General features: G+C 42.4%; 1 protein-coding gene across 4 annotated transcripts in view; it reads right to left on the bottom strand.

Moving 5' to 3' along the window:
• Positions 1 to 9,955, bottom strand: part of TLL1 (tolloid like 1) — a 139,316-nt gene extending 129,361 nt beyond the window's left edge. For all 4 annotated transcript variants that reach the window (XR_010785815.1, XM_066573560.1, XM_066573559.1 and 1 more), the window contains exons 1-2: positions 9,601 to 9,955; positions 8,090 to 8,592 (exon numbers count right to left, since the gene is read on the bottom strand). Coding sequence is in view for 3 of the 4 variants with exons in the window: in XM_066573560.1 (XP_066429657.1) it covers positions 8,090 to 8,243 (154 nt within the window). In the remaining variant the exon portion in view is untranslated. The remainder of the gene's footprint in view (positions 1 to 8,089; positions 8,593 to 9,600) is intronic.
• Positions 9,956 to 24,719: the final 14,764 nt, after the last annotated feature.

The following is a 24,719-nucleotide window of genomic DNA, read 5'->3' on the forward strand; positions in this document are numbered from 1 at the left end:
TTTCATTGCAAATAGTGCAGAGGGGCGGAGAGGGAGTGGAGAGGAGGCAGAGGGGGCGGAAGCTCAGTTCCTGCTCCTGGCTCTTCCAGGCTCCCCCCTGCAGATGAGGACACCGTATATCGGCTCGGCGTGAAAACCGAGTCGATATACGTGCGTGTGAATCCAGCCTACGGATGAGGAAGTTGAGGAAAGGAGGGGGATGTTGAGTAAAGGAGGATCGGGCACATAGATGGCATTGACATTCAATTTGTTCTCCCAAGACAAGCCACTATCAGAGCTGCCTGGCTGTGGCCTTCTCCACTGCCCCATGTAAAACAAGTGAATGCCAAGCTGAAGAGCATTTTCTTACATTTTGAGAAGTCTGAAAAAAAATAGTTAATGGTTGGACAAACTTACATCCAACAGCTATTAAAGATATTAGCATTTTAAAATTGGGACCAATGTGATTTTTTTTATTAACCGCATAGTCTTTGAAATGCCAAAAGGAGTCATAAATGACTCCCACAGCAATGTTAGTATTGATGTTCATGCAGTACCAATGATACTTCAAAACACCTCATTTTTGGTGTACTATAAGGCAAAGATAAGCAGAAATCTCGTAACTTTTATAATACGATAAGCGCCTGTTAGATTGAATTGAAGATAGTCTTGTGACAGTTTTCATATACTTTTTCTCTATTGTGTTATACAGAACAATTTATATACACCTCATGTAAAAATACGTAATCTATAAAATGAATTTTCAGAATTTCTGTATTTCTTGTGTAATCATATACTGATTCCATCTCACTATACAGAAGTCTTAATTATGGTCTGTTCAATACAAAACACTCACTGCCTCTCTACATGAATATGACAGTTTAGCATCTGTGTAGCATTTGGTTAATCATCATTATGCTGTCACATTTCTTTAAGCTTGTTTCCAGAAAATGCCGATATATAAAAATACTACCGCCAACATGCCTTACTGTTTTAAAAAGGAAAATAAGTGTGGGCAGAGGGTTATATGCATGCTTAAAAATACTTTATAGCCACACGGCATAAAGAAGAAAGTTTTATCATACTGTAGACAGATTGTATACCAACAAATTTTCACAGTATCTTATAGGGGACATTACATGGGGTATATTTTCATGACGCCAAAGTGTGTGCTGAATGTATTTTCACAAGTGTAATATATGAACCTCTGCCTGGTTATTGAGGCTTGACATCCAGCATATTACCTTTGTTGAAGTCCTTTAGACCCAGGCAAGTTCTGCAGGCCAAGTCTTATTGGAGTGAATGGAACTCAGCCTGCAGTACCAACCAGGGCCACCGTACTATGTACAGAGTTATGTGCCTAGTACAGCAAGACAGATAGACGTAGGATAACCCAGTTAATGGGCATAACAAGTTTTGGTACCTTTCTGTACCTTCCTATGCCCCCAATTTTACAAAGAAAGTTTTGCTGTCACAGAATGATTCATTCTGAAAACAGGCTGAACTAGATGGACATTGTCTTCATTCAGCCTAAAATACTATGTTACTAGATAACTGCACTACGCCACTTCTACAATAAGTCAATACCTTAACTAATTTCCTAGATACTTGGCAACCCTGATTTGGTTATCTCAAAGTCCTGGGACTAGGTGGCTACATCTCATCCACCTAACTTCCCCACCAAAAACCAGCCCCGGTTATTGGCCTTGAACATACTAAGGAGCTGATCTGGATCCTTAACGACCCCTATGTTACCCTTTGTTAACCCCTCCCATTACTCCATACTGGGAGTAGGTTTGTTAAAAAGTAATGTACTGGGTGGGGTTGTAAGAATGTTATGCACCTGTACCAAATCTGTGAAATTCCTAATAAAAGCTGCTGAAACAATGTTTTTTAAAACCCCATTTGCACGTACTGGAAAAAGTCCATGCAGATTTTAAGCATGCTATGCATTTTCAAATAGACAGCATGCCCATCATGTGCCAGACTTTTCTCACAAATTTCACCTTTTGAAATGCAAAGATTCTGCAGCGGATTTAGAAAAAGGGTGCATTCACATGTTACCGATTTGCTGTGGATTTTTTTTTTGCAGATCTGCCACAGACTTCACGATTTTAATTGAATTTAAATTAAAGGGGGTGAATTCTGCTGCAGATCTGAATCAAAATCTGTGACATGTGACTCACTCTTAAGATCATTTTACATTGCTCAATGTGCTCATTTACTGTCCGATCAGGTGCAGCTGCACACGGCCTGATGATCGGGCAAAAGAACATTCCTACCCGATTATCAGCCTGTGTAAATGGGTCTTTATTCTTAAAGGGAGTATTAAAAACAGAGATCTATTTTTATAGCTTTATTCATGGTGTTCATATCTAGGATAGATCATGTATACGTGCAATGGATTCAGATACATATGCAAGGATTTGGGCTCCTTTCATATCAGCAATTTTATTTCCATTATTTGGCTTGACTCTCTTGAGCTCAACAACAAAAATAACGCAAATACAGGATCTGGCATATGCTGGAGATGAACTGCGCCAGACACACTCCATTAACTATAATGGGGTCCACCGGGCTTCCGGATAGCGCAGTTTAAAGCCTCTGATGCAGATAGGAACATAGATTAGGACTAATAGGTCTAATGGAGTCTTAGCACCTGAGCTACACCTCAAGGAAAGTCTTGACATCAGCAGAACTGTGATGTCAAGAGGAATGAGTTCACTCCCCAAGTACAACATAAAATAAACATACATCACATGTAATAAAAGTAGTAGTAGTGGGGAACAGGGGGAGCTCGGGAGCTCCCCCCCACTCCCGTCTGCAACCCCCCGCTCCCCCCCGGCACCCCCCTGAATCTGTTTGCCCGAGTAGTCAGTTTCTCGATTGCGAAATCGCCCTAAACTAGTACGTTCGCTCATCTCGAATAAGAACCTGTATAAAACCCATCAGGCAGAGGCGTAACTTGAAGCTTCTAGGCCCCCATGCAAAATCTGTAAGGGGGCCCCCAAAATATAATACTTTATTCATAGTACTGTGCTCCCTATATGGGGAAGAGAGGCCTTATGGGCCCCCTGGGCCCAGGTGCAACTGCATCCCCTGCATCCTCTATAGTTACGCCAGTGCCATCAGCATCTCATTCACACTAGTGTTTAGCCTCCGTTGCATTTTTTGAATAGAGAGATGAAATTAAGCACCATCAATTTCAATTAGCCATTTGTCCCATTTAAAAACCAGAAACCTAACGGAACAGAAGCAAACAGAAAGCTTTCCATTTGTTTTTGTGAGGTTTCCGTTTCAATTCCATCTCTCTGCTCCAAAAGTGGAACAGAAAGACGGAAAGCCTGAATGGAGGCTAAATGCTAGCGTGAATGATCCCGTAGATCTGTTTTACAGCTATATGGTTTATGCCAAGTATTGGATAGAATGGGTTAATGCGAGTATAGGTGGAGCATTTCTCAACCAAATGATCTAGTTTCTGGCAAGTATTGGAATGTTCCGCTGAAACACCATGAATGAACAGATATAATGCAGTAGAGGGGAAAGTCTCAGAGGATTTATTGTGAAGTAACAGAATAATCTCCAATTATGCCTGGCACAATTCAGAGCGGTCAAACAGAAACAGATCCTCATCACAGCATGAAGATTACTATTCGAAACCCTGCAGGCAGACTGAAGAACTATAGGCATATATGTAAGGCCGCCTGCACACGAGCGTTCCGGATTCCACTCGCGGATTTTCACGCGCGTATGGTACCTAAATGTGCTTGCGGATAGGTGCGGATGCGTGAAAAATCACGCGCGGATATACGCGGATGTGTTGCGGAAAAAAACGCGCAGAAAAATCCGGAAGACACCCTTATTGTAAACCCAACCCCTAGAGAACTGCCCATTCCCTGGAAAACAGCTTAAAAACCAACACCCAGACTCCGTTCTGTCCCTCTTGCTTGTGTGAGCACTGTTAAATTATTCTGGCAACATGCTTTCACCCGGTGAGCAGATGTCTTTGTGGGCATGGTTGATCCATGTAACTTTTTTCGGACGTACTGCGGTAACGGAGGAGGAAGAGCCCCCCAGGAAAAAAAGGAGGTACTGGGTGCACCCTGGCTGGTGTCTGCTGGCTGCTCTCTGGTAGATGAGGGGACTGAAAGGACAGATCTGCAGTTGAAATGTGCCTGTGAAGCTCTGTGCTGTGTGTTGGGACGCCTCCTACCATGCCTACTTCCTGTAGTCATAGCAACCAGTGACTCCATCCGCAGCTGCACTCCGGATGTACTGCGTGAAAAAACGCACCCATTCACTTGTATTGGAGGCTTCACGCGCATGATCCGACCAAAATTAGAACAGGTCGCAGATTTTTTCACTCGCGTGAAAAAACGCGATACAAATCCATCCGTCTGGGGACAACTGCGGATCCTCATAGGAGTATATTGGCTGCGGTCTGGGGCGGATTATGTGCCTAAAATCACGTGCTTGAAATTCTGCTCGTGTGCAGGCACCCTAAGAGTTACATAGAAGTCAGACTAAAGATACAATGTTACCAGTGAAGAAACTAGCACTTTATTCAGAAGGAGTTAAATGTCAACCAGCAACTCTACATCATGGCAATGTAAAGGGATTTGGGAGAATTTCAAGGTCAATGTGGCCCCAAGTAAGGATCTATGGGGGAGGCGATGGGGGTATAATCTATACATACACACATTTAAGTGACTATAAAGGACATGTGCTTGTAGGCAGAGTGGATCCAGGGACCTCTAATCACAAGAAAAGTGTAGAATAAATGAATCCTATTCAAAAACTAAAAACCTCTATAAATAACATAAGCGGACCCCTCCCTGAGTACCCCAAGAGCTCCACAGCATTAGGTCTCACTTTCACGTGCGTTTTTCTCCCTAGAACAAAGGGAGCCATTGTATATTAGGAATGTGATTTTATCCAATAAAGTTGACCAACACGACAATGAGCGCAAATGCCATCCAATCTGTGGTAAAGCTTGTGAAGAATTTCCCCATAAGGGTCATGTAGTAATGAGTACAGGGACAATGCGGCACGTGTGCCAGAGTCAGGGCTCCGGGCTGTTAGCACAGCAGAGACAGCATGGCAACTGCAGCCCTTCACAAATGCATGAGGGGGTAATAAAGCCGGGAGAGGAAGGAGACAGCACCTCCTCCTCCAGTAGAAAAGTTACACCCAACTCTCTCCTTCCTCCACCCTCTCAGCCCTGACACGTGAAGCCCTGCATAGGATGTGACATGTTAATAAACAAAGGGGAATTCTCTCCTAGTAATAGCCTCTCAGGTAATACACTGTGGCATACAGATGTAGCAGAGCTGAATGTGTTAACTCTTTGTGGCTATTGAGTGTACATCAGAACTAAAGTCATAGGTTTATCTGCAGCCCTAGGAATATCTATTGTTAACGCACTACGAGATCATAAGGTGTTGTGGAAAATGACAAACTCAGCTCTGCTGCATGAAAGCATCAAAAGGTTGGAAACTCCCAGACCACTATGTACAACAAAAGCAGTCACTTATTCCTATAGGGCTAGGTGCACACTTGCGTAACAAAAATTAATATATATATATATTATATACACACACACACACGTGCGTATATCTCAGCGTTACTTCGACAAGAAATGGACATTTCATGTGTGTGCAATTCAATGTGGCCTCTGCGTTTGGTCCGCATTTAGTCTGTGCGTCATGTATTTTCCATGTTCGCAAAAAAAAAAACAAACCTGAAAACAAGACTAGGGCTGCCTTCACACGGGCGTCAAATTGCACAAGATTTGTGTGTTGCGAGACGCACAAATATGAACCGCGGTCATACACATGAGCGGTAGTTTCCTGCATGGCACAGCGATGTGATGCTATGCAAGAAACAAATCGCAGCATGTTCTATCTTGGTGCAAACTCTCGCATCGCAGCGCCGATTGTTCTCAATGAGGCCGGCGGCAGCATCGCACCATGTGCTAGGTGCATGCGATGCAAGGTATCCAATTGATTACAATGGGGTAAACGCTGTGATTGTCCGCTGCGGCTGACAGCGGAGATTCCCGAAGTGATGCGAGACCGTTTTGACATGAAAACACCTTGCATCCTCCGGGAATTTACATAGTGGGGAGCGTGATATGGAGGTGTGATTCACAGCCACATATCGCGCTCACCCGTGTGAGGTTAGCCTAAGCCCTAAGGCCTCCTTCACACAGGCGTTCGGCAAAGCGCCACATTTTTGATGCTGGCTTTTCGCACTCCCTATCACTAAAGTGCGCTAAACACAGAAAAATAGAACAGACTCCGCTCAGGCGATCGAGTGCCTGTCTGAGAGGCTCCATTGAAGGCAATGAGAGCGTTATACCGCGATTACCGTGTCACTCATTGAAAACTCTGCGGTAATCACGGAGAAAAGCGTCTGTGTGAGGGAGACCCTATTCTCTCATTTTTTCCCCGTATCTTTATATAAAAAAAAAAGAAGGACGACAGCACACCGATGGCGCATGCAGAATGCTGTCCATTATTTTCTATTCCCATTGACTTAAATGGGCGAGCCTCATCCGTAAAATCAGAATAGTGAACACGAGTTTGTTCATGCAGTCCGTGTGAAAAAAATAATTGCTTGTGTGCATTGCCACATTTAAGAATATAGGTCCATATGCGGTCTATGAGTAGCTCATTTTTTTTTAAACGGACTACATACGGATAAAAAATTTTTTAAAAATGCTAGTGTGCCAGAGGCCTAAGGCTACAAGGCGACTTTAGTCACACCATCAATAACTGCAGTGTAGCCCTACAATTTCATATTCTAATAGAACTTAATGCGGTCATGTTACAACTTGCACAGCGCAAAAACAATTCAACTGGGCTGGATTTTTTTGTGATCTGCAGTTCGCAGTTGCAGCAAGTTGTAATGAGACAACGCCGAGTTCTATTAGATTGTGAGCTCAAAGGGCTACCTTATGCTCTTTAGCCTCTTCAACCTGCGTCACAAGCAAATTTGCCATGTAGCCCTATAGTATATATGCGCCACTAAGTTCTAACACCTGATATAATGATGCGGACTATGACACAAGAGATGTAACGTTATAATTATACCCAAGGAGTTAGCATCCTGAATCGTGCATCGCAGGGAGTCAGTAGCATTGTAGCCTTAGCTGAGATACTCTGATCCCACAGGACACTCAGGATAACGCTGACTGCCCTGACAGCCATTTATGATGGATTATTTTCTATTTACAAGTGTCAGTGTTAACCATTCACTGTATCACCTCACTTTTTTGTCTAGCAGAATCAAGAACTGTAAAAACAATTAGAAAGCCCCTCACGACCCCCCACATGGATTCATATTTTGTAGCATTTTCATTGGAGTTTTTACTGCTTTTGTGCTTTTTTTGTATCCAGAAATATAAAATGTACTAAAACAGTTATGGGTTAAGCATTATCCTGGTGTCCCCCCCCCCCCCCACCCCTCCACCAAGACACAGCATGCTATGGTATGACACTTGTTTTCTCATTTCTCCCATAGGCTTATGTATAGGACTTGGAAAACAACAGGAAAAACATGTTTCAGAATTACAAAGAAAAAACAAACAAACAACAAAACTTACCGTAAACATTTGTCTGTTCCTTGAAAAGCTGATCAACTAATTTGATCACTAGCACAACTCCCACAGAGCTGGACTCCTGAACAGTAATTAATCTGGTTAACTTTACAATAAAATTCCCCACATACAAAAAATAAATAAATAAAAAAACACGACATAACTAGGCAGACTTAGTTATTCAGGAGTCTAGGAAAGTTGGATGGCATCACTTGTAAGAGGTGTGAAGATACTTATTTTGGCAGTGACCCAGCTTTCTCATATTGATATAACTAAGGATAGTGGAGTAGACTTAATTTTTTTTACTTTGATAGAGGATGACAACTTAAGAGTTACATTTTCTGGCCATCTTTTCTCTTAGTGCGAAATATTCTTCAACACATCCAGCACCCACCCTTGCCCTGGTGCCCTGTGCCAGCCACACGTGAGCCCTTTAATACGGTAAGCAGCATTAGATGCTGTATTGTGCACTGAGATTATAGCCCTGAATGAGAAAATATGGGAACTCACCAGCTTTACAAGGATCCTTGTAGTCAATGACCTCAGGTTTTTCCTCTTCAGTGTCATAATAAGGGTAATCGTAGTCAAGGCCATAACACAGGGAGAACTTTTCACAGAAAGTCCAGCCAGTGAGGAAGAAGAGGAGCCAAGGGAGCATGTTCATTGCACAGTCCAGGGCTGCAGAGCTGTACACAGTAGTGAGAGGGTTATTATGGGGATGGCTCCCTCAATTACAATGGTCTTCCCTTTCTCATCCAATCTGAACAATGATCACATGCACTCAGCCAGGAAAAAAAGTTTTCTCCAGGAGGATCAGCCACTGTCTGAAGATCTTGATGGAAGCTTGTTAGTCCTGATAAGACTCCCATAAGACACAATAGGATGGCCCTATAGCTGCTGCCTGTAGACCAGGTTCTGAGGCTGCTGCTGCTTCTTCATCCACTTACTCTTTCTCCCACTACACAGGCCGGCTGCCAGGAAGACCTGATCTGTACAACAGTACATCTGACAAGCTGAGGAGTGGAAGAGGCAATAAGCAAAAACAATCATTATATGGAATGTCATCAAAGGGAAGATAGAACATGATCAATGTGCACCCCATATACTCACTAGACACAAAAAGTGATCATTCTACAATCTATACACTATGAGGATTGGCTGTGGACACTACACATCCTACATACATACCCCATATAGTGACCCTGCACTTTACACCCCATTTACTGACCTAGAGAACTGTAAACCACATATACTGACTAGCTACAAGGTGCTTACTATGCACACAGACTGTGGGTTCCCTTATATCCCATATACAGAGCCTAAACATTGCACAAGTCAACTACTGACCATGAGCACTGTCCCCCCACATATCCAGACCCTGAACACACCATATGCTGAATGGCTACAGAGTGATTATTGAATTATCTATATATCCTATGAGTGCTGACTGTGGAAGCTACACATTCTATATACAGACCCCAAACATTACATGCTCAACTACTGACCCTGAGCACCCCATATACTGATTGGATACAAAGTAATTATTGTACAATATATGGTATATACACTGTGAGAGTTGATTGCATGGGCTATATATCCTATATACAGCCCCTGAACTTTGCACAGCTCAACTACTGATCTTGAGCACCCCCATGTACTAATACTGTACATTCCATATACTGACCCTGAGCACAGTGCACCCCTTGTACTGATCACCCCCATAAAGTAATACTATATACTCCATACACTGATCCTGAGCACTAAACACCCCCATGTGCTGATGCTGAGCACTGACCCTAAACACCCCTAATACTATACCCCCCATATACTGACCCTGAGCAGAGTGCACCCCCTATATACTAATATCACACACGCCATATCTCCTATCCCTGCTGGGAGCCTGCTATAAGGCTGTATTCACTTGGAGCGGAGCAGCTCGGCGCACCGGCCAGCAGCAGCCGCGTCCTGCGCCCCGCATACACACACTGCACTCATTGAGGGACATGGAGACATGTACACACCTAGACGGGGGGCTTCTCCGGGGGGCGGGAGGCTCCTCCACACTTACTAACGAGCTGCAGCGGGATCAGCTGGAAGCCAAGTGCGAGCAGCGCTCAGTGTGAACTCCCAGCTTCATACTTCATCCAGGGGGCATAAAAGATCCATTGATTGACCTGCAAAGTGTAAGCCAAGTGCTGGCTACAGGCAGCTCTGTCTAGAAGGAGACTGTGGCTGGAGCCTTCAGGTCAGTGCATATCACTGGTACAATCCCTGATTTCCTCCCAGTGCCTCTGGTACAGGACATAGCATGCACAGCTACTGCCCCCAGCTAGGCACAGCATAGGAGTAGTAGTAGCAGGAGGCTGCACAAGACTATAATCCTGCTGGAGTAATTACATTTGAAAGTCGTAGCAAAGTAAGGTGAGATTTAGAGAGCTCAGCCTCATGCCCCTCCTCTTCTCCTCCCCAGTCTGATGGGAGGGGGTCTCAGACATCTCTCTAATCCTGTTAGGGTGTCACATTTGACACCAGTGTTTGCAATAGCCAATCCCTATTTCAGCGCATTTCTCCTTACTGCTAACCTAAGGGCATGGTTAGACTGATGGTCACAATCACACTACATGTCTGCACACTGATTTATTGTATATACATCCATAGAGCATCAGTAGTGTCAGTTGTGCTGCACATTAGGGACTAGTATCAATACTGTTATTGATGTTTACATTGTATTTCTAGAAATGTCGCAGATTTATGCCTATGGTGCACGCTCTGAAGTTGTCTCTGAGGTTTGAATCAGTCCTTTTATTTGCTTTTAGAAATAGTGTATATAGACTTTTTGCAGTGGGACAGCTCCAAGAATGCATTGCTGGAATTAACTTGCCAAACTTTCATGAGAGTTTTATGAAACCCAGTTATGATAGTGAAATATAGAAATAAGAAAGAGGTGATGAAAAAAGTCAAAAATGACTTGAAACTGCCATGCATAAAGCAAGGAGTGAATTCACAAAAACAGCTGCTGGAATGGCACAACCTTCCAGGGAACAATCTGATAAACAAGTGGCAAATCTGAGGATTCGCGACTAACTTTTCATGTATTATATTAAAACCAGCAGATATGTGCATTTCAAGGTACAAGACCTCTTCATCAGAACAGCTGTAGCAAAGAGTCCTCAAGGCTTCTGTGCAGCAAGTGAGAAGAGCAGGTGTGAATATTTATGAAGAAATTAAGAACTAGGTGTTACTATTCCCATTGGCAAAAAGGTATGTCCATACACAGCCTGCCAGTGTTACCATTGATAGGAGAGTGTCATACTCTGGAAGGACCCCCCCCCCAACTGGTAACACCCAGATGTCAAATTATTCAGAACTTTCTAGGATGAACAACACAATATAGACTTCTAAGAATAAATATTGCAGCATCATTACCCTATGGGGAATACAAGCATTTACTCCCCGCTTGTCTTCTGCATCATCCGCTCTGAGCTCTCAGCTGCAAAACAGCCGGGCGCTCAGAGTGGGGAACAGCTGGATGCAGAAGACAAGCGCGGACACCCCGCTTGTCTTCTGCATCCGCCGCTCACAGAGCAAGGTGATCGCTCATTTTGAGCGATAATCTTGATTGATAATCATTGTGTGTAAATGAGCCTTTACAAATTCACCCTCTCCCCTCCCCTAATTTACTTTATTAGTATTTTAAATGTATATCAATAAATCCTATTTTATTCCTAATTTCATAGGCACCCCCTTATATTTTTCTGATCCCATTACTTTTCCAAAATCGAGGGTAAATGTTCCTCAGTCCATTCTTCATCCATTTTATAGTACCTTATAAACGTTTTATTCCAAGTTCCTTCCATTTTTAATTATCCCCCCTCCCCCCTTTCTGATTCTGTGTAAGCCTTTTGGTTTCTTGTTATATACATTTTCTTCTGTACAATTACATAATTCCAAATCTACTTTGCTATGATTGATTGATAGACAAAGTGTGAGCTGGCAAGTCAAATCTCGCGATCTAGATCATTGGATCACCGGTATGATCCATCGGCCACTTCCAACCTTTGGATCACACTATTGAGACTTTCTCACTCTGGAACTCACACCCACTTCTGACCACACGTCACGTTCGGTCGCATTGGTGCACCAATTTTCCTGCCATCTCATCATAGGCTAAGATTACTGCTACTATATAAGTTTTGTATGCTGGTTCTTACATTCAATGCTTGAGAAAGAGGGAGCGTTTTATCCTAAACTCCTGAAACATATTACTTCATATCCCTTGTTTTATCTCACTATTTTAATAGTTTTTTAATCCATTTATTTTATTTTATTTACTTTTATTTCATTTTATTCCCACAAGTAAGTGTTGTCATTGGTCTGCACTCCCAAATAAGCCCTAAACATAATTGTTCATCCAAATTGCGTATTCCTGTCCTCTGGATCACAGATGCAGATCATTGCACTTTGGGATACAGGGAGTTGACGGAGATTTACCCAGGACCTACGCACCTCCTTGGTAAAGTAAGTTTTTCTCTTATTGTGTTATTGGTTACTGTATGCAGGATTGTCCTCAAGTGTTTTCTGCCTGTTTTGCCTTTCCATTACCTCAACCCTGCTGACTGCAATCATTGGCTTGGAAAGATGGCCATGATGGACGCTCTCCATAGTGGATGTCTGTTCTGGATGGGGACTCTTCCCCAACCATTGAGGTGTATATACAAAGGTAACATGGCTATTAGGTGTCGTGGTACACCCCACAGTTGTAGGGGTTACTCCACCACACGAGTTGAGTCTGTTCCTACATATTTCTCATTGCTGTTTCTCTGGGTGCGCTGTTCCATTTTTTGTACTTCTCACCAGTGTATCATTTGGAATATGACAGGAAAGAAATTGCAGCATTCTCCATCATATTCTGTACTGTGGAGCTACTCTATGGGAGGAAATACTTCAGTAAAGCATGCCATAAGAAGCATTACATAAAGTATAGTGTGGAGCCCTACTAACTCCATGCACTATTGTACAGGCAGCTCTAATTTTGCAAATCTGGCCTCCCAGAATGGCTTTTATAAAATTGGCTAGCCAAGCTCCCATTCACTAAATAAGTTTTAAAATACATGAGCCTTAGATGATTTCATTTCAATTTAGGATGTATGTAGAGATATAGCGGAGGGACTTCATAAAGGCTGATGCGCCAAAGTTTCTGCACAAAAAGTCACAAATTTTTGCACAAGACATAGGGTGGCTTTACACTGGCCAACTATCGGCCAAAAAATCACTCAAATGAGGGATTTTGAGAGATAGTTGTTCTGTGTAATCATGGGATCCAACAGGGTATTGAGAGAGAAATTGCTCAGTAGTTGCTAGTCGCTTCGTTCCAGCTCACTGTCAGCGACTTCTTACGCACTGTCAACAAGTGGTCCTTCATCGCTTATTGACAATGAATGGAGGATATCTGTGTCGCTCTTTACCTCTATGTACTCAACGACTATCGCTTCTGTGTTAGTCGTTGGGCTGACTGTTGATTGCTCTTGTGCCAAACAGTCATCCCATGTAAAGCCAAGCATACGCCACCACCGCCTGACAATTTTACTATAATTTATGGTGGAAACTAAAATAAATTATAATGCAAATTTATGCCAGCTCATAGCTGGTGTAGATTTGATTCTGGTGCATGGATGGATGCGTATGAACGCAGCCTTATGTAGTTTTGCCTCTATGTATTTTTTGTTAGCAGTTTATAGTCTATAGCTTAACAGCAACTGAATGTTGTATACTTAGCCAGGATACTGAAATGTACAATGAACAAAAATGTCTGCCTTTGGACACCCGATAAGCCCATCCATGCTGCTTTAATTATTCAGCATCTATAAAAATAAACACTATCTTTTCCATGTCTTATTATAGAACTTCGATCTATTAAAGCCCTGAGTGGTAGATGACAGTGAGAAGGTGCTGTGCCTTTAATCTACATATATACAGTGAATGTGATAACTTTGGAGATCAGATGTGACCTTGTTCAAATAAAGGTTAAGCAATGATCCTAAATCTTGTCATTATTAAAAGACGAGCTAGAACAAAAAAAGAAATGATTAAAGCAGGTTCCTTGCGTCAATAACCAATTTTACCACTGTCTTGACCAAGGATAAAAAAAAACAATCATTCATTATGTTAATGCAGAGCAATAAGATAATCTGTAACAGCAAAAGGGTCAAATTGAAAAATTCATTACTTGCTTCTAATTGACATTGATTACATTTTCAGTCCAGTTTACAAATCCCGTGCTCATTAGCAGGACACTTTATCTCTAACCTTTAAGTGACAATGATATTATTCATTGAATTAGATAGTAAGCTCTGCTGGATCTATCACTGATATGGTTAAACACATGCTCTGCTCTACTACAGTTACCAATGCTCAACCAGTTTGAGGCTGGGATCACATGAGCGGGTCGGATTCCGCATGTGGAAGGCCGGTTGCGGATTCTGTCTGTGAGACCGTCCGGTGACCCTGCGTACGTACCTTAACTGTACTGTGGATAACCACGGAGGCTCACAAGCGGTCAAGTGCAGTATAGTTGGGTTTTCTTTGTTTGTATTTCTAGCACTGTTGCTAAGCGATGATGCCGGTACCCGTAGTCCATACACAATGTTAACCCCTTCCCTCTCCATGACGTATAGGTATGTCATGGAGCGGCGTGGTATGTATGAAAAGAGGTTGCGGGGCAACCTCTCTTCATACAGTGCAGGCGTCAGCTGTTTGTTACAGCTGACACCCGCAGGCAATAGCCTCTATCGGCCGTTCGGCCGATCGTGGATATTAACCATTTAAATGCTGCTGTCAGAGATCGGGGGAGCCGTGCAGGTGTCATGGCAGCCGGGGGCCTTCTGAAAGGCCTCAGGGCTGCCTTACCAGACTGCCTATCAAGCCATCCCCATGGGGTGGCTTGATAGACTGCCTGTTAAATTGCAATATGACGTAATGCTGTAGCATTACGTCATACTGCAGGAGCGATCAAAGCATTGCTGGTTGTAGTCCCCCAGGGGGACTTTAAAGTAAAGTTAAAAAAAATCAATAAAGTTTTTATAATTGTGAAAAAAAAACAGTTATAAAAGTTTAAATCACCCCCCTTTTGCCATATCTATTGTTGATGGAAAAATAAAAAAGTTATTGCGCGCACAAAATGACCGCAGAAAATAATTGAAAAAAATTAAATGCCTTTGAAAAAAAAAGAGTAGTACAGTAAAAAAAAACCTATACAAGTGTGGTATCATAGTAATCATACTGACCCATAGAATAAAGTTATCATGTCATTTTTGTTGCCGTTTGTGCGCTGTAGAAACAAGACACACTGAAAGATGGCAAAATGTTGTTGTTTTTTTCATTTTACTCTACTTAGAATTTTTGAAAAGTTTTGCAGTACATTACATGCTACATTAAATAGCACCATTGCAAAATACAACTTGTCCCACAAAAAACAAGCCCTCATACAGTGACGTCGATGGATAAATAAAGGAGTTACGATTTTTTTGAAGTGAGGAGGAAAAAACGAAAATGGAAAAAGAAAAAGGGGCTGCGTCATTAAGGGGTTAATTGTGTATCGGCTGCAGGTCGGATGCCTACATTGACGGATTCCATTTTGGAATAGAACATGCTTCAATATTTTTGCTTGCAGCAAATAAAAATCGCGGCAAGTCCTATTTTTAGGTAACTCTGTTTAAGAATCGTGCATTATTCCCTACAGGAGCAAAAAAATTGCATTCGGAAGTGCAATTTTCATGCAAGGGTAATGTTTTTTGTTTTTTTTTTACTATTGGAACACGTGTGAAAATTGCAAGTGCGGTGATGCATTTTTATCGCAGATTGCATCGCACCCACAAAAAAACCCCACTGGTTTACAAGTGTGATATTAGTCTGCATTTCTTTAATCGATATTGCATTTGCCCGTGTGAATACACCCGAGGTGATACAGGTCTTTTGTGGAGCTTCATGGATATATTTGAAGAAGTTGTCCGGTTACAAAGTCAGTTTTTAAAATTAGAGGCAAATGAGTGAAAACAATAAAACAAAGGGTACTTACCTGTCTTCAGCCCCAGTGATCCAGCACTGCAGCTCCGTGACTCTGATGCCTGCAGGTCGCAGCGCTACCGTTCCGAACTCCTAGCCCAACGAATGTAATGCCAGCAGAATAGGTAGTACTAGTGACACAACGGCCTGTGAATAGACCCTGAAGGCTTGTTCACAAATGGCACATTTGTTGCAAAACTTTCCATGACTGACAGTTTGTTTTATTCATCTGAATGGGATTATTACTTTCTGCAACATGTGACTGGATTTTTACAAATCTATTTAAGGTATTATTCACAAAAGTGTTTTATCATGGCAATAAAACGCCGGACGAAAATCATGACCATCTGATGCACCTGGATTTTGTGGCCCGTAAAATCAACTGGCTGGAAAAAATAGCACATACGGTGCCGATTCCGTGCGGATTAAAAGATAGGACTTGTCCTATCTTTTGGCCGCGATTGACTAATGGGAGCCGCTAGCAGGCAGAGGGGATGGGAGTTTAGCACGACTAGCTCCCCTCGCCGGCAAGGAGCCGAGAGGGAGTTTTGCAGAGCTGAACTCTCTCCCCCTGGCCAACCGTATTCCGGGGATGGGGCCCGCCTGAAAGAGAAATAAATGTGTGAAACAGTCACAAAAAATTCTGCAACACATCCGGGGTGTGTAAAACTAGCCTAAAGCAAAGATTTTTAGCTTTTGCTCTTGCATCTGTTTCAAAGCCACAATTCCCAGCATGGCTTGGCTGTTAGAAATTTACGTTTTGCAACCTCTTGAGACAGAAACCAGGGTATTAGACAATTGCTTCACTAATAGTTTCCTAGTATACAGTTGTAAGAAAAAGTAAGTAAAGCCTTTGGAATAACCTGGATTTCTGCATTGATCAATATTTCAGTCACAATTACAGACAAACACAATCTAACTAAAATAATAACACACAAAGTTATGTACTCTACTACATAAAGTAAAGAACCACGGCGCAGGGAGAAAAAGTAAGTGAACCTCGGTGTTAATGACTTCTCAAAGAACTAATTGGCAAAAGGTGTTTCAATTAAGGAGATGAGATTGGATGTGTGGGCTTCACAGGTGCTTTGTCCATTAAATAAAGAAACATAAAGGCTGGTTATTTATAAATCTGTTCTTCAAAAGAAAGACTGGTTAGTGTGAACCAATGGTCAATGCAAAGAAAAACTTCAAAAGAGATGCACTAAGGTGGAATAGCTTATCAAAGCATTTTTTAAGACCTGCATGTACATTAGACCAATGATCTACGAATGGAGAAAATTCAGGACTGTTGCTACTTTCACTAGAAGTGGACTTTCTGTTAAGATCATTCCAAGAGCACAATGGGCAATCCTGAAAGAGAGAAAAACCTAAAGGTGATAGCAAAAGATCTACAGAAGAATCTATAAACTGCAAATACCTCCGTTTATTATCCACTATCAGTTAAACACAGAACAAGAATGATGTTCATGACAGGACACCACAAAGGAAGCCACTGCTGTCCAAAAAAAGACATTACAGGCTGTCTTAGGTTTGCCCAAGGCAACCTGAATGTTCCACATACTTCTGGGAGAATTTTCTATAGAACGATGAGACAAATGTAGAACTTGTGGTCATTGAGGGGACAACAAATTCCAAGGTGTATCAACCTTTTTTTAGGAAAATGTAAGAGCAGCAGACAAGGTACAATCCTGACCTTAACACCAGTGAGATGCTGTGGCAGGACTTGAAGAGAATACTGATGAACTGAAACACATTTGCAGGGAGTAATGGTCCAAACTTCCTCCTCAACATTTTGCAAATTCTATTTGCAGATACAAGAAATGATTGGTGGAAGTAAAAACTGCTGTTACGGCCTCATTCACACAGGCGACAAACCCTTTGCTACAGTGCTACAAATCGCATGTATGAGAAGCCCATGCTTTCCTATGGGGTACTTTACATATGCAATATTTTGTAGCGTGTGACAACCAGACCCAAAAACCTTTGCGGGTCCAGCGATTTGTCCGCAACTCATGAGGTTTTGTAGCACGTTTCCCTGTGGAACCTTCCTCTCTATTGCGGTGCGATGCAACTTTGACAGCAAGAAATCCTACTGTCGAAGCTATAATCTAATTGCTGGCTGCAGAAAAAATAAAAAAAATACCCATACATCACCTTACAAGTGCTCTCTGACTCCGACGCCACAGCTTCTCCCCAGGTCCCGTCACTGTTTCTCTTTATCATGTTCTGGCCAGGAATTGAAAAATCCCTGCCCTCTGGAAGCGCTGGCTGTGATTGCCTAAGCATCAGCCAATCACAGCCAGCACTCGATGAGTGGCTGTGATTGAACCAATCATAGCCTTTCATCAAATACAAGCTGTGATTGGCTAAGCATCAGCCAATCACAGTGAGCGCTTCCATGAGGCGGGGATTTTTCAATCCCCTGCAAGAAGATGATGAAGAGAAACAGTGCCAGGGCCTGAGAAGAAGCTGCAGCGGCGCCCAGAACAGCGCAGAAGAGGGGATGTAAACTTTTTTTTTTCAGCTATGGCTTATTTTCAGGGTAGGGCTTATATTCCAAGCCAACCCCCTTTCCCCCAAAAAACCTTCGCATGTGGTGCTACAAAATCGCTGTATCACCACGATAAAATGTGGCCATATTGTACGGACCAGTGATGTGATATCAGTGTGAGTTTCTCGCATTGATGCCATGTCGCTCGTGTGAACGAGGCCTAAATGGGGATCTAATTACTTTCCTCCCTGTACTGTGGATGTTTACTGAATTTGCTCAATAAAGAACATGAATGGTATGAGTGTTTGTGCGTTATTAATTTATTCATATTGTGCTTGTATATTAGGCTGCTCATACATGTGTAGGTTTTATTCAGTTTTTTTATGCGTTGGGAATAGATTTTGACTTCAAAAACAGCATCAAAAAGGCTGAATAAAACCTGGTCAAAACCTGCAGGTGAACAGTAAGGCCGCCTGCAGACGGGCGGGTCGGATCCGGCGGCGAGAATTCTCGCCGCGGGACCCGACCCGAGAGGCTGCAGTGACAAGCGCGTACTCACCCGCGCCTGGCGGCCCCGGCTCTTTCATGTGCCGGCTGCCGCGCAGCCGACGCATGTGCAGACCGGAGCCGGCGGCCGGGTGAGTGCGAGCCCCGCACAAAAATAGGACATGCCGCGGTTTGTTTGCCGCGCGAGATTTCGCTCGACCAAACCGCGGCCATCTGCATAGGAGTGCGTATTGTAATGCACTCCTATGCAGACTTTCAGTGGCGGAAATCCCGCGGGAAATACCGCCGCGGGATTTCCGCCCGTGTGCAGGCGGCCTAACAATTGAACTACAGTTTTATTAGTAATCAATGTAGAAATCAAGATCATTCTAAAGGGTTCAATTACTTTTTCTTGTAACTGCATACATATTCTTAGAATAGCTCCAAAGCAGGATAGGACGCAGTTCACACCAACACACCAGGGATTGCATGCAACACAGAACAGGACTGTTCAATGAAGCTGCACTTAAGAGTTCAGCCAGCATTTTTTTGCAGTTTTCTCCATTGTTCATAAAGTTTTTCAAGCTTTGCAATACAATCTTTTAAGTGTCTTGTTGGAATCTTAGATTTCTCCCAGAAAATTAAAGTCTTGAAGCTTCTTTGATGCTCAGTTTGACTTGGTGCATATTATAAAACAAAGGTTCTGAATCTATCTTCACTCAAAGTCAAAACTGAAAAACAATACAAAGTTTACCACTTGAAATTCAAATATTGACTGCGCTTCCTGCCATTCCCTACACAAGTCCCCACCCCAAGAGCAGAAGGGAAGATATTTGGTAGATTTGTTCCTTTCTTCCTTTTAGAAAGGGTCCATTCCCTAAGAGCAACAAGTACAAGAATATTAAGGCCTCAACTCACATACAAAATACCATTTATTTGGAGACCTGGAACATGCAAGGCCCTAAAAATTGCCTAAAATCTTCAAATCTATGAGTCACAACCAAAAAGGTGGTTATTTGTAAGCAAGAACTTATCAATAAAATGAGACCATGATCAGGTTTCTAGGACAAATAGTTTTCATTTTATAGAAGAAGAACTGTGATTTATTTTTTTAAACAAAAATGCCCTATAATCATAACTTCAAGGTTGATGAGGCACATGTTAATGTTATCCATTTTTTGAGAAAGTCCTCCAAAAGACATTGCAAGAAAAATCTTTCCCCATATACCCTGTGACCACCCATACACACACACAGACAGACACACACAGACACACAGACAGACACACCCAGCCGGCTCAATTAACCCCAACCTGTGAAGCTGCTAGAAACCCATATAGAACAACAGGTCTCAGCAGTACAATCTAACAGTCATTTCCCATCCACCTGCACTCATTACAGACTTTTGACAATAGCACTTATCATGGTGGGAGGGTATATGTATATATTGCCATATGTTTTTTATGCTTTTATACCTGTATGCAAGTTCTATTCAAAGTTAAAATGAGAAAAACTTATATGTCGCCTTACATCAGATATTCCAAAAGTTTGCAAGGCTGAGAGAGATGTGTCCAGAAATTCAGAGATGATACAGAGCCGGACGCGAAGGCCATGTGCTTGGCTGTTTTCCCAGAAGCGCCGTATCTAGATAACGACTGTTCAACTACGTATATAACTTTCACTGTCTCAGCCGGAAATCCGGACTTTACATATATGGTTATGCGGTGAATTTGAGCCAATGAGACCATCACCCATTCCTAGTGATGAGACCAAAGGGTATAAGATCCCATGTAATCTGTAATAAAGGGCAGCGCAGTCATGTCCCCGTGTGAGGAACTATACCAGACCTCCGTGTGGGGTGTCTCTTCTTTACCGCCGGCAGCGGGGCATTGGAGTGGGCCTGATTTGTGCTGTACACAGAAAATTCCCTGACAAATGGCGCCAAACAAAGTGGGGCGGTAAAACCGGAGCCGTGCAGCGCAGTCCACCCGGATCCACGCCACGGGGAAGCCGTCCTGCTGCAAACCGAGCCTGATCAACTCACAGAACTCCAGGTAAGACCGGCATATATTTATGTTGTGTTTTACACTGAGAGTCTTGCAGCAGGAGGGACTATCTGTGTTTTGTGACCGGACGGGTTGGGTTATGAGTTCTACACGGTAACTCGTGGGCTTCGGGTTTGCCGTCACGGACCACTGACCGTGATAAGCGCACCAATCGCTCACCCAGGAACTAGTCTGTAGTCTATTTGTACTTTGAAGTCCGTAGCGTTTTAACGATAGTGAAGGTTGTTTGTTGTATCTGCAGAATTTTTTTTCTCTTTCTTTTCATTTAGTCTCATAAGAGAAGGGACCCTCGGTTGTTTTTCCAGTATATAAGGGGCTAACAATTTGATTTAAGAGGGATGCATTTTGTGAGACAGGCTTCATAGGAGAAGGGACCCTCGGTTGTTTTGCCTCATATATGGGGCTAACGATTTGATTTCAGAGGGATGCATTCTGTGAGGCTGGTTCCATAGGAGAAGAGACCTTCGGTTGTTTTGCCGTATATAAGGGCCTGACAATTTGGTTTAAGAAGGATACATTCTATGGAGCGTGTTATTATTATATTGTTGTTGTTGTTCTAATATGCGTAAGACCTTATTAAAGAAGATGGAGCCCCTCAAGGGCCGCCGCCGTGCGGATGAATTGGTGGAGGGGAGACAAGGGTCCCAATTTGTAAACTGTAAGAAAACTCTTATGAAAATGTGTGACATCGACCCGCACGGTAGATTACAATATGGGGACTGGGAGGAGGTCTTTAGGACCAAGAAGGGCGCCTTGAAAGACCAAGGTTTACTAGAAAGTGCTGAAGTGAGAAGCAGAGAGACAGTCAGAGAAAGTTAAGTATGTACACGTATTAAGAAAGTATCCGTAAGTGAAATGTTGGAAAGTACAGTAAGTGATCAAGAGGGTGTCGGGAGAGTGTCTATTGAAGGTTACATTGGCAGTTAGGTAGGGAGAGAAGTATGGGGAACAAGCAAAGTCGAGAGGAAAGTTACATAGCATGTGATTTATTGGCAGAGAGAGAGGAAAATGTGTATAATACTAGGTGGATATATATATATACAGTTAGGGCCAGAAATATTTGGACAGTAACACAATTTTCGCGGGTTGGGCTCTGCATGCCACCGCATTGGATTTGAAATGAAGCCTCTACAACAGAATTCAAGTGCAGATTGTAACGTTTAATTTAAAGGGTTGAACAAAAATATCTGATAGAAAATGTATGAATTGTACACATTTCTTTACAAACACTCCACATTTTAGGAGCTCAAAAGTAATTGGACAAATAAACATAACCCAAACAAAATATTTTTTTTTCAATATTTTGTTGCGTATCCTTTGGAGGCAATCACTGCCTTAAGTCTGGAACCCATGGACATCACCAAACGCTGGGTTTCCTCCTTCTTAATGCTTTGCCAGGCCTTTACAGCCGCAGCCTTCAGGTCTTGCTTGTTTGTGGGTCTTTCCGTCTGAAGTCTGGATTTGAGCAAGTGAAATGCCTGTTCAATTGGGTTAAGATCTGGTGATTGACTTGGCCATTGCAGAATGTTCCACTTTTTTGCACTAATGAACTCCTGGGTAGCTTTGGCTGTATGCTTGGGGTCATTGTCCATCTGTACTGTGAAGCGCCGTCCGATCAACTTTGCAGCATTTGGCTGAATCTGGGCTGAAAGTATATCCCGGTACACTTCAGAATTCATCCGGCTACTCTTGTCTGCTGTTATGTCATCAATAAACACAAGTGACCCAGTGCCATTGAAAGCCATGCATGCCCATGCCATCACGTTGCCTCCACCATGTTTTACAGAGGATGTGGTGTGCCTTGGATCATGTGCCGTTCCCTTTCTTCTCCAAACCTTTTTCTTCCCATCATTCTGGTACAGGTTGATCTTTGTCTCATCTGTCCATAGAATACTTTTCCAGAACTGGGCTGGCTTCTTGAGGTGTTTTTCGGCAAATTTAACTCTGGCCTTTCTATTTTTGGAATTGATGAATGGTTTGCATCTAGATGTGAACCCTTTGTATTTACTTTCATGGAGTCTTCTCTTTACTGTTGACTTAGAGACAGATACACCTACTTCCCTGAGAGTGTTCTGGACTTCAGTTGATGTTGTGAACGGGTTCTTCTTCACCAAAGAAAGTATGTGGCGATCATCCACCACCGTTGTCTTCTGTGGACGCCCAGGCCTTTTTGAGTTCCCAAGCTCACCAGTGAATTCCTTTTTTCTCAGAATGTACCCGACTGTTGATTTTGCTACTCCAAGCATGTCTGCTATCTCTCTGATGGATTGTTTCTTTTTTTTCAGCCTCAGGATGTTCTGCTTCACCTCAATTGAGAGTTCCTTTGACCGCATGTTGTCTGGTCACAGCAACAGCTTCCAAATCCAAAACCACACACCTGGAATCAACCCCAGACCTTTTAACTACTTAATTGATTACAGGTTAACGAGGGAGACGCCTTCTGAGTTAATTGCAGCCCTTAGAGTCCATTGTCCAATTACTTTTGGTCCCTTGAAAAAGAGGAGGCTATGCATTACAAAGCTATGATTCCTAAACCCTTTCTCCGATTTGGATGTGGAAACTCTCATATTGCAGCTGGGAGTGTGCACTTTCAGCCCATATTATATATATAATTGTATTTCTGAACATGTTTTTGTAAACAGCTAAAATAACAAAACTTGTGTCACTGTCCAAATATTTCTGGCCCTAACTGTATATATGTATGTGTGTGTGTATATATGTATGGTTAACTGAGCTTGCTTTTAGTGGGAGAAGGATTGTTTACTTGAAGCTGCAGCCTGTGTCTAGGTTCCAAGGTCAAGAGATAACAGAGCGAGAGAAAATGCAATACTAACCCTGGAAAGTAGCCTTGTTTGCTTGAATAGAATGAAAGCTTGAAATTAATCTAATGAATTATACCGTCTTAGAAGGCAGGAAATATAGCAATTTCTAAGGTATATTCTTACTGGGTTCTGAGGTCACAAATGGACACGTCTTGGTCTCTTTCATACAGGTGTAAGAAAGTTATAGTAAGAAAGTTATACCCCACTCACATCCTGTGGGGGCTTTTAAGAATACAGGGGTTGAAAGTGCAGAACATGTTGCACTGTCAGAAGGTCCCAACATATGTGTTATTTATGAGTTCAAATGCAGGGAATAGTTAAACTAAAACAACTCTGTTCAGCCGGTGAATGCATATTCATAGAGAGATAACAGTTATTTTGCAAAGGTGGGGGCTTTCAAACTTCACTCTAAGCTCAGGGTCACAAGGGGGGCTGAAAGATACCCACGCATTCTAAAATACTTTAGCGTTTAATACAGCATATAATAGCTTCAGTAGATAAGAAAGATAGAATGTCTCAGTCACTCAGCAAATTTTTTCACATAATTTGTCAAAAATAGCGCTCATTCACAATCTCATCTCAATAGAATCATGTACTTTATAACATTACTAGCTGATATACCCGGCTTCGCCGGAGTTAATTTGGTACTGGTGTTTATCTGGTGTTCACACGGAAAATCTTATGAAGTCGTGGTTACTTTAGAGATACTGAGGAAAAACATATGTTCACCATTTTGCATAGTTCTCTGCGTTACCCAGGAAACACCACGTGGAGGTAACCATGCGACGTTTCCTTCATATAAAATGACATCAGGAAGTGAGAGAATTAGATTACGTACATAAAATTTGGACACTAATTCTTTTGCACTTAGAATTGAATAATCGAGTTGGGACCCATTAACTTTTCATATTTATGACACAATCAATGCTTGTGCCAAATTTCATGTTTCTATGACATTGGGAAGGGAGAGATTTAGATTATGTACGTAAAATTTGGATGCTAATTCTTTTGCGCATAGAATTGAATAATGGAGTTGGGACCCATTAGCTTTCCCTATTTATGACATAATCAATGCTCGTGCCAAATTTCCCGTTTCTATGACACCGGAAAGTGAGAAAATTACATTCCGCACGTAAAATTTGGACTCTAATTCTTTTGCGCATAGAATTGAATAATCGAGTTGGGACCCATTAGCTTTTCCTACTTATGACAT

This window comes from Eleutherodactylus coqui, chromosome 7 (genome assembly GCF_035609145.1).
Source record: "Eleutherodactylus coqui strain aEleCoq1 chromosome 7, aEleCoq1.hap1, whole genome shotgun sequence".
Taxonomy (NCBI): domain Eukaryota; kingdom Metazoa; phylum Chordata; class Amphibia; order Anura; family Eleutherodactylidae; genus Eleutherodactylus; species Eleutherodactylus coqui.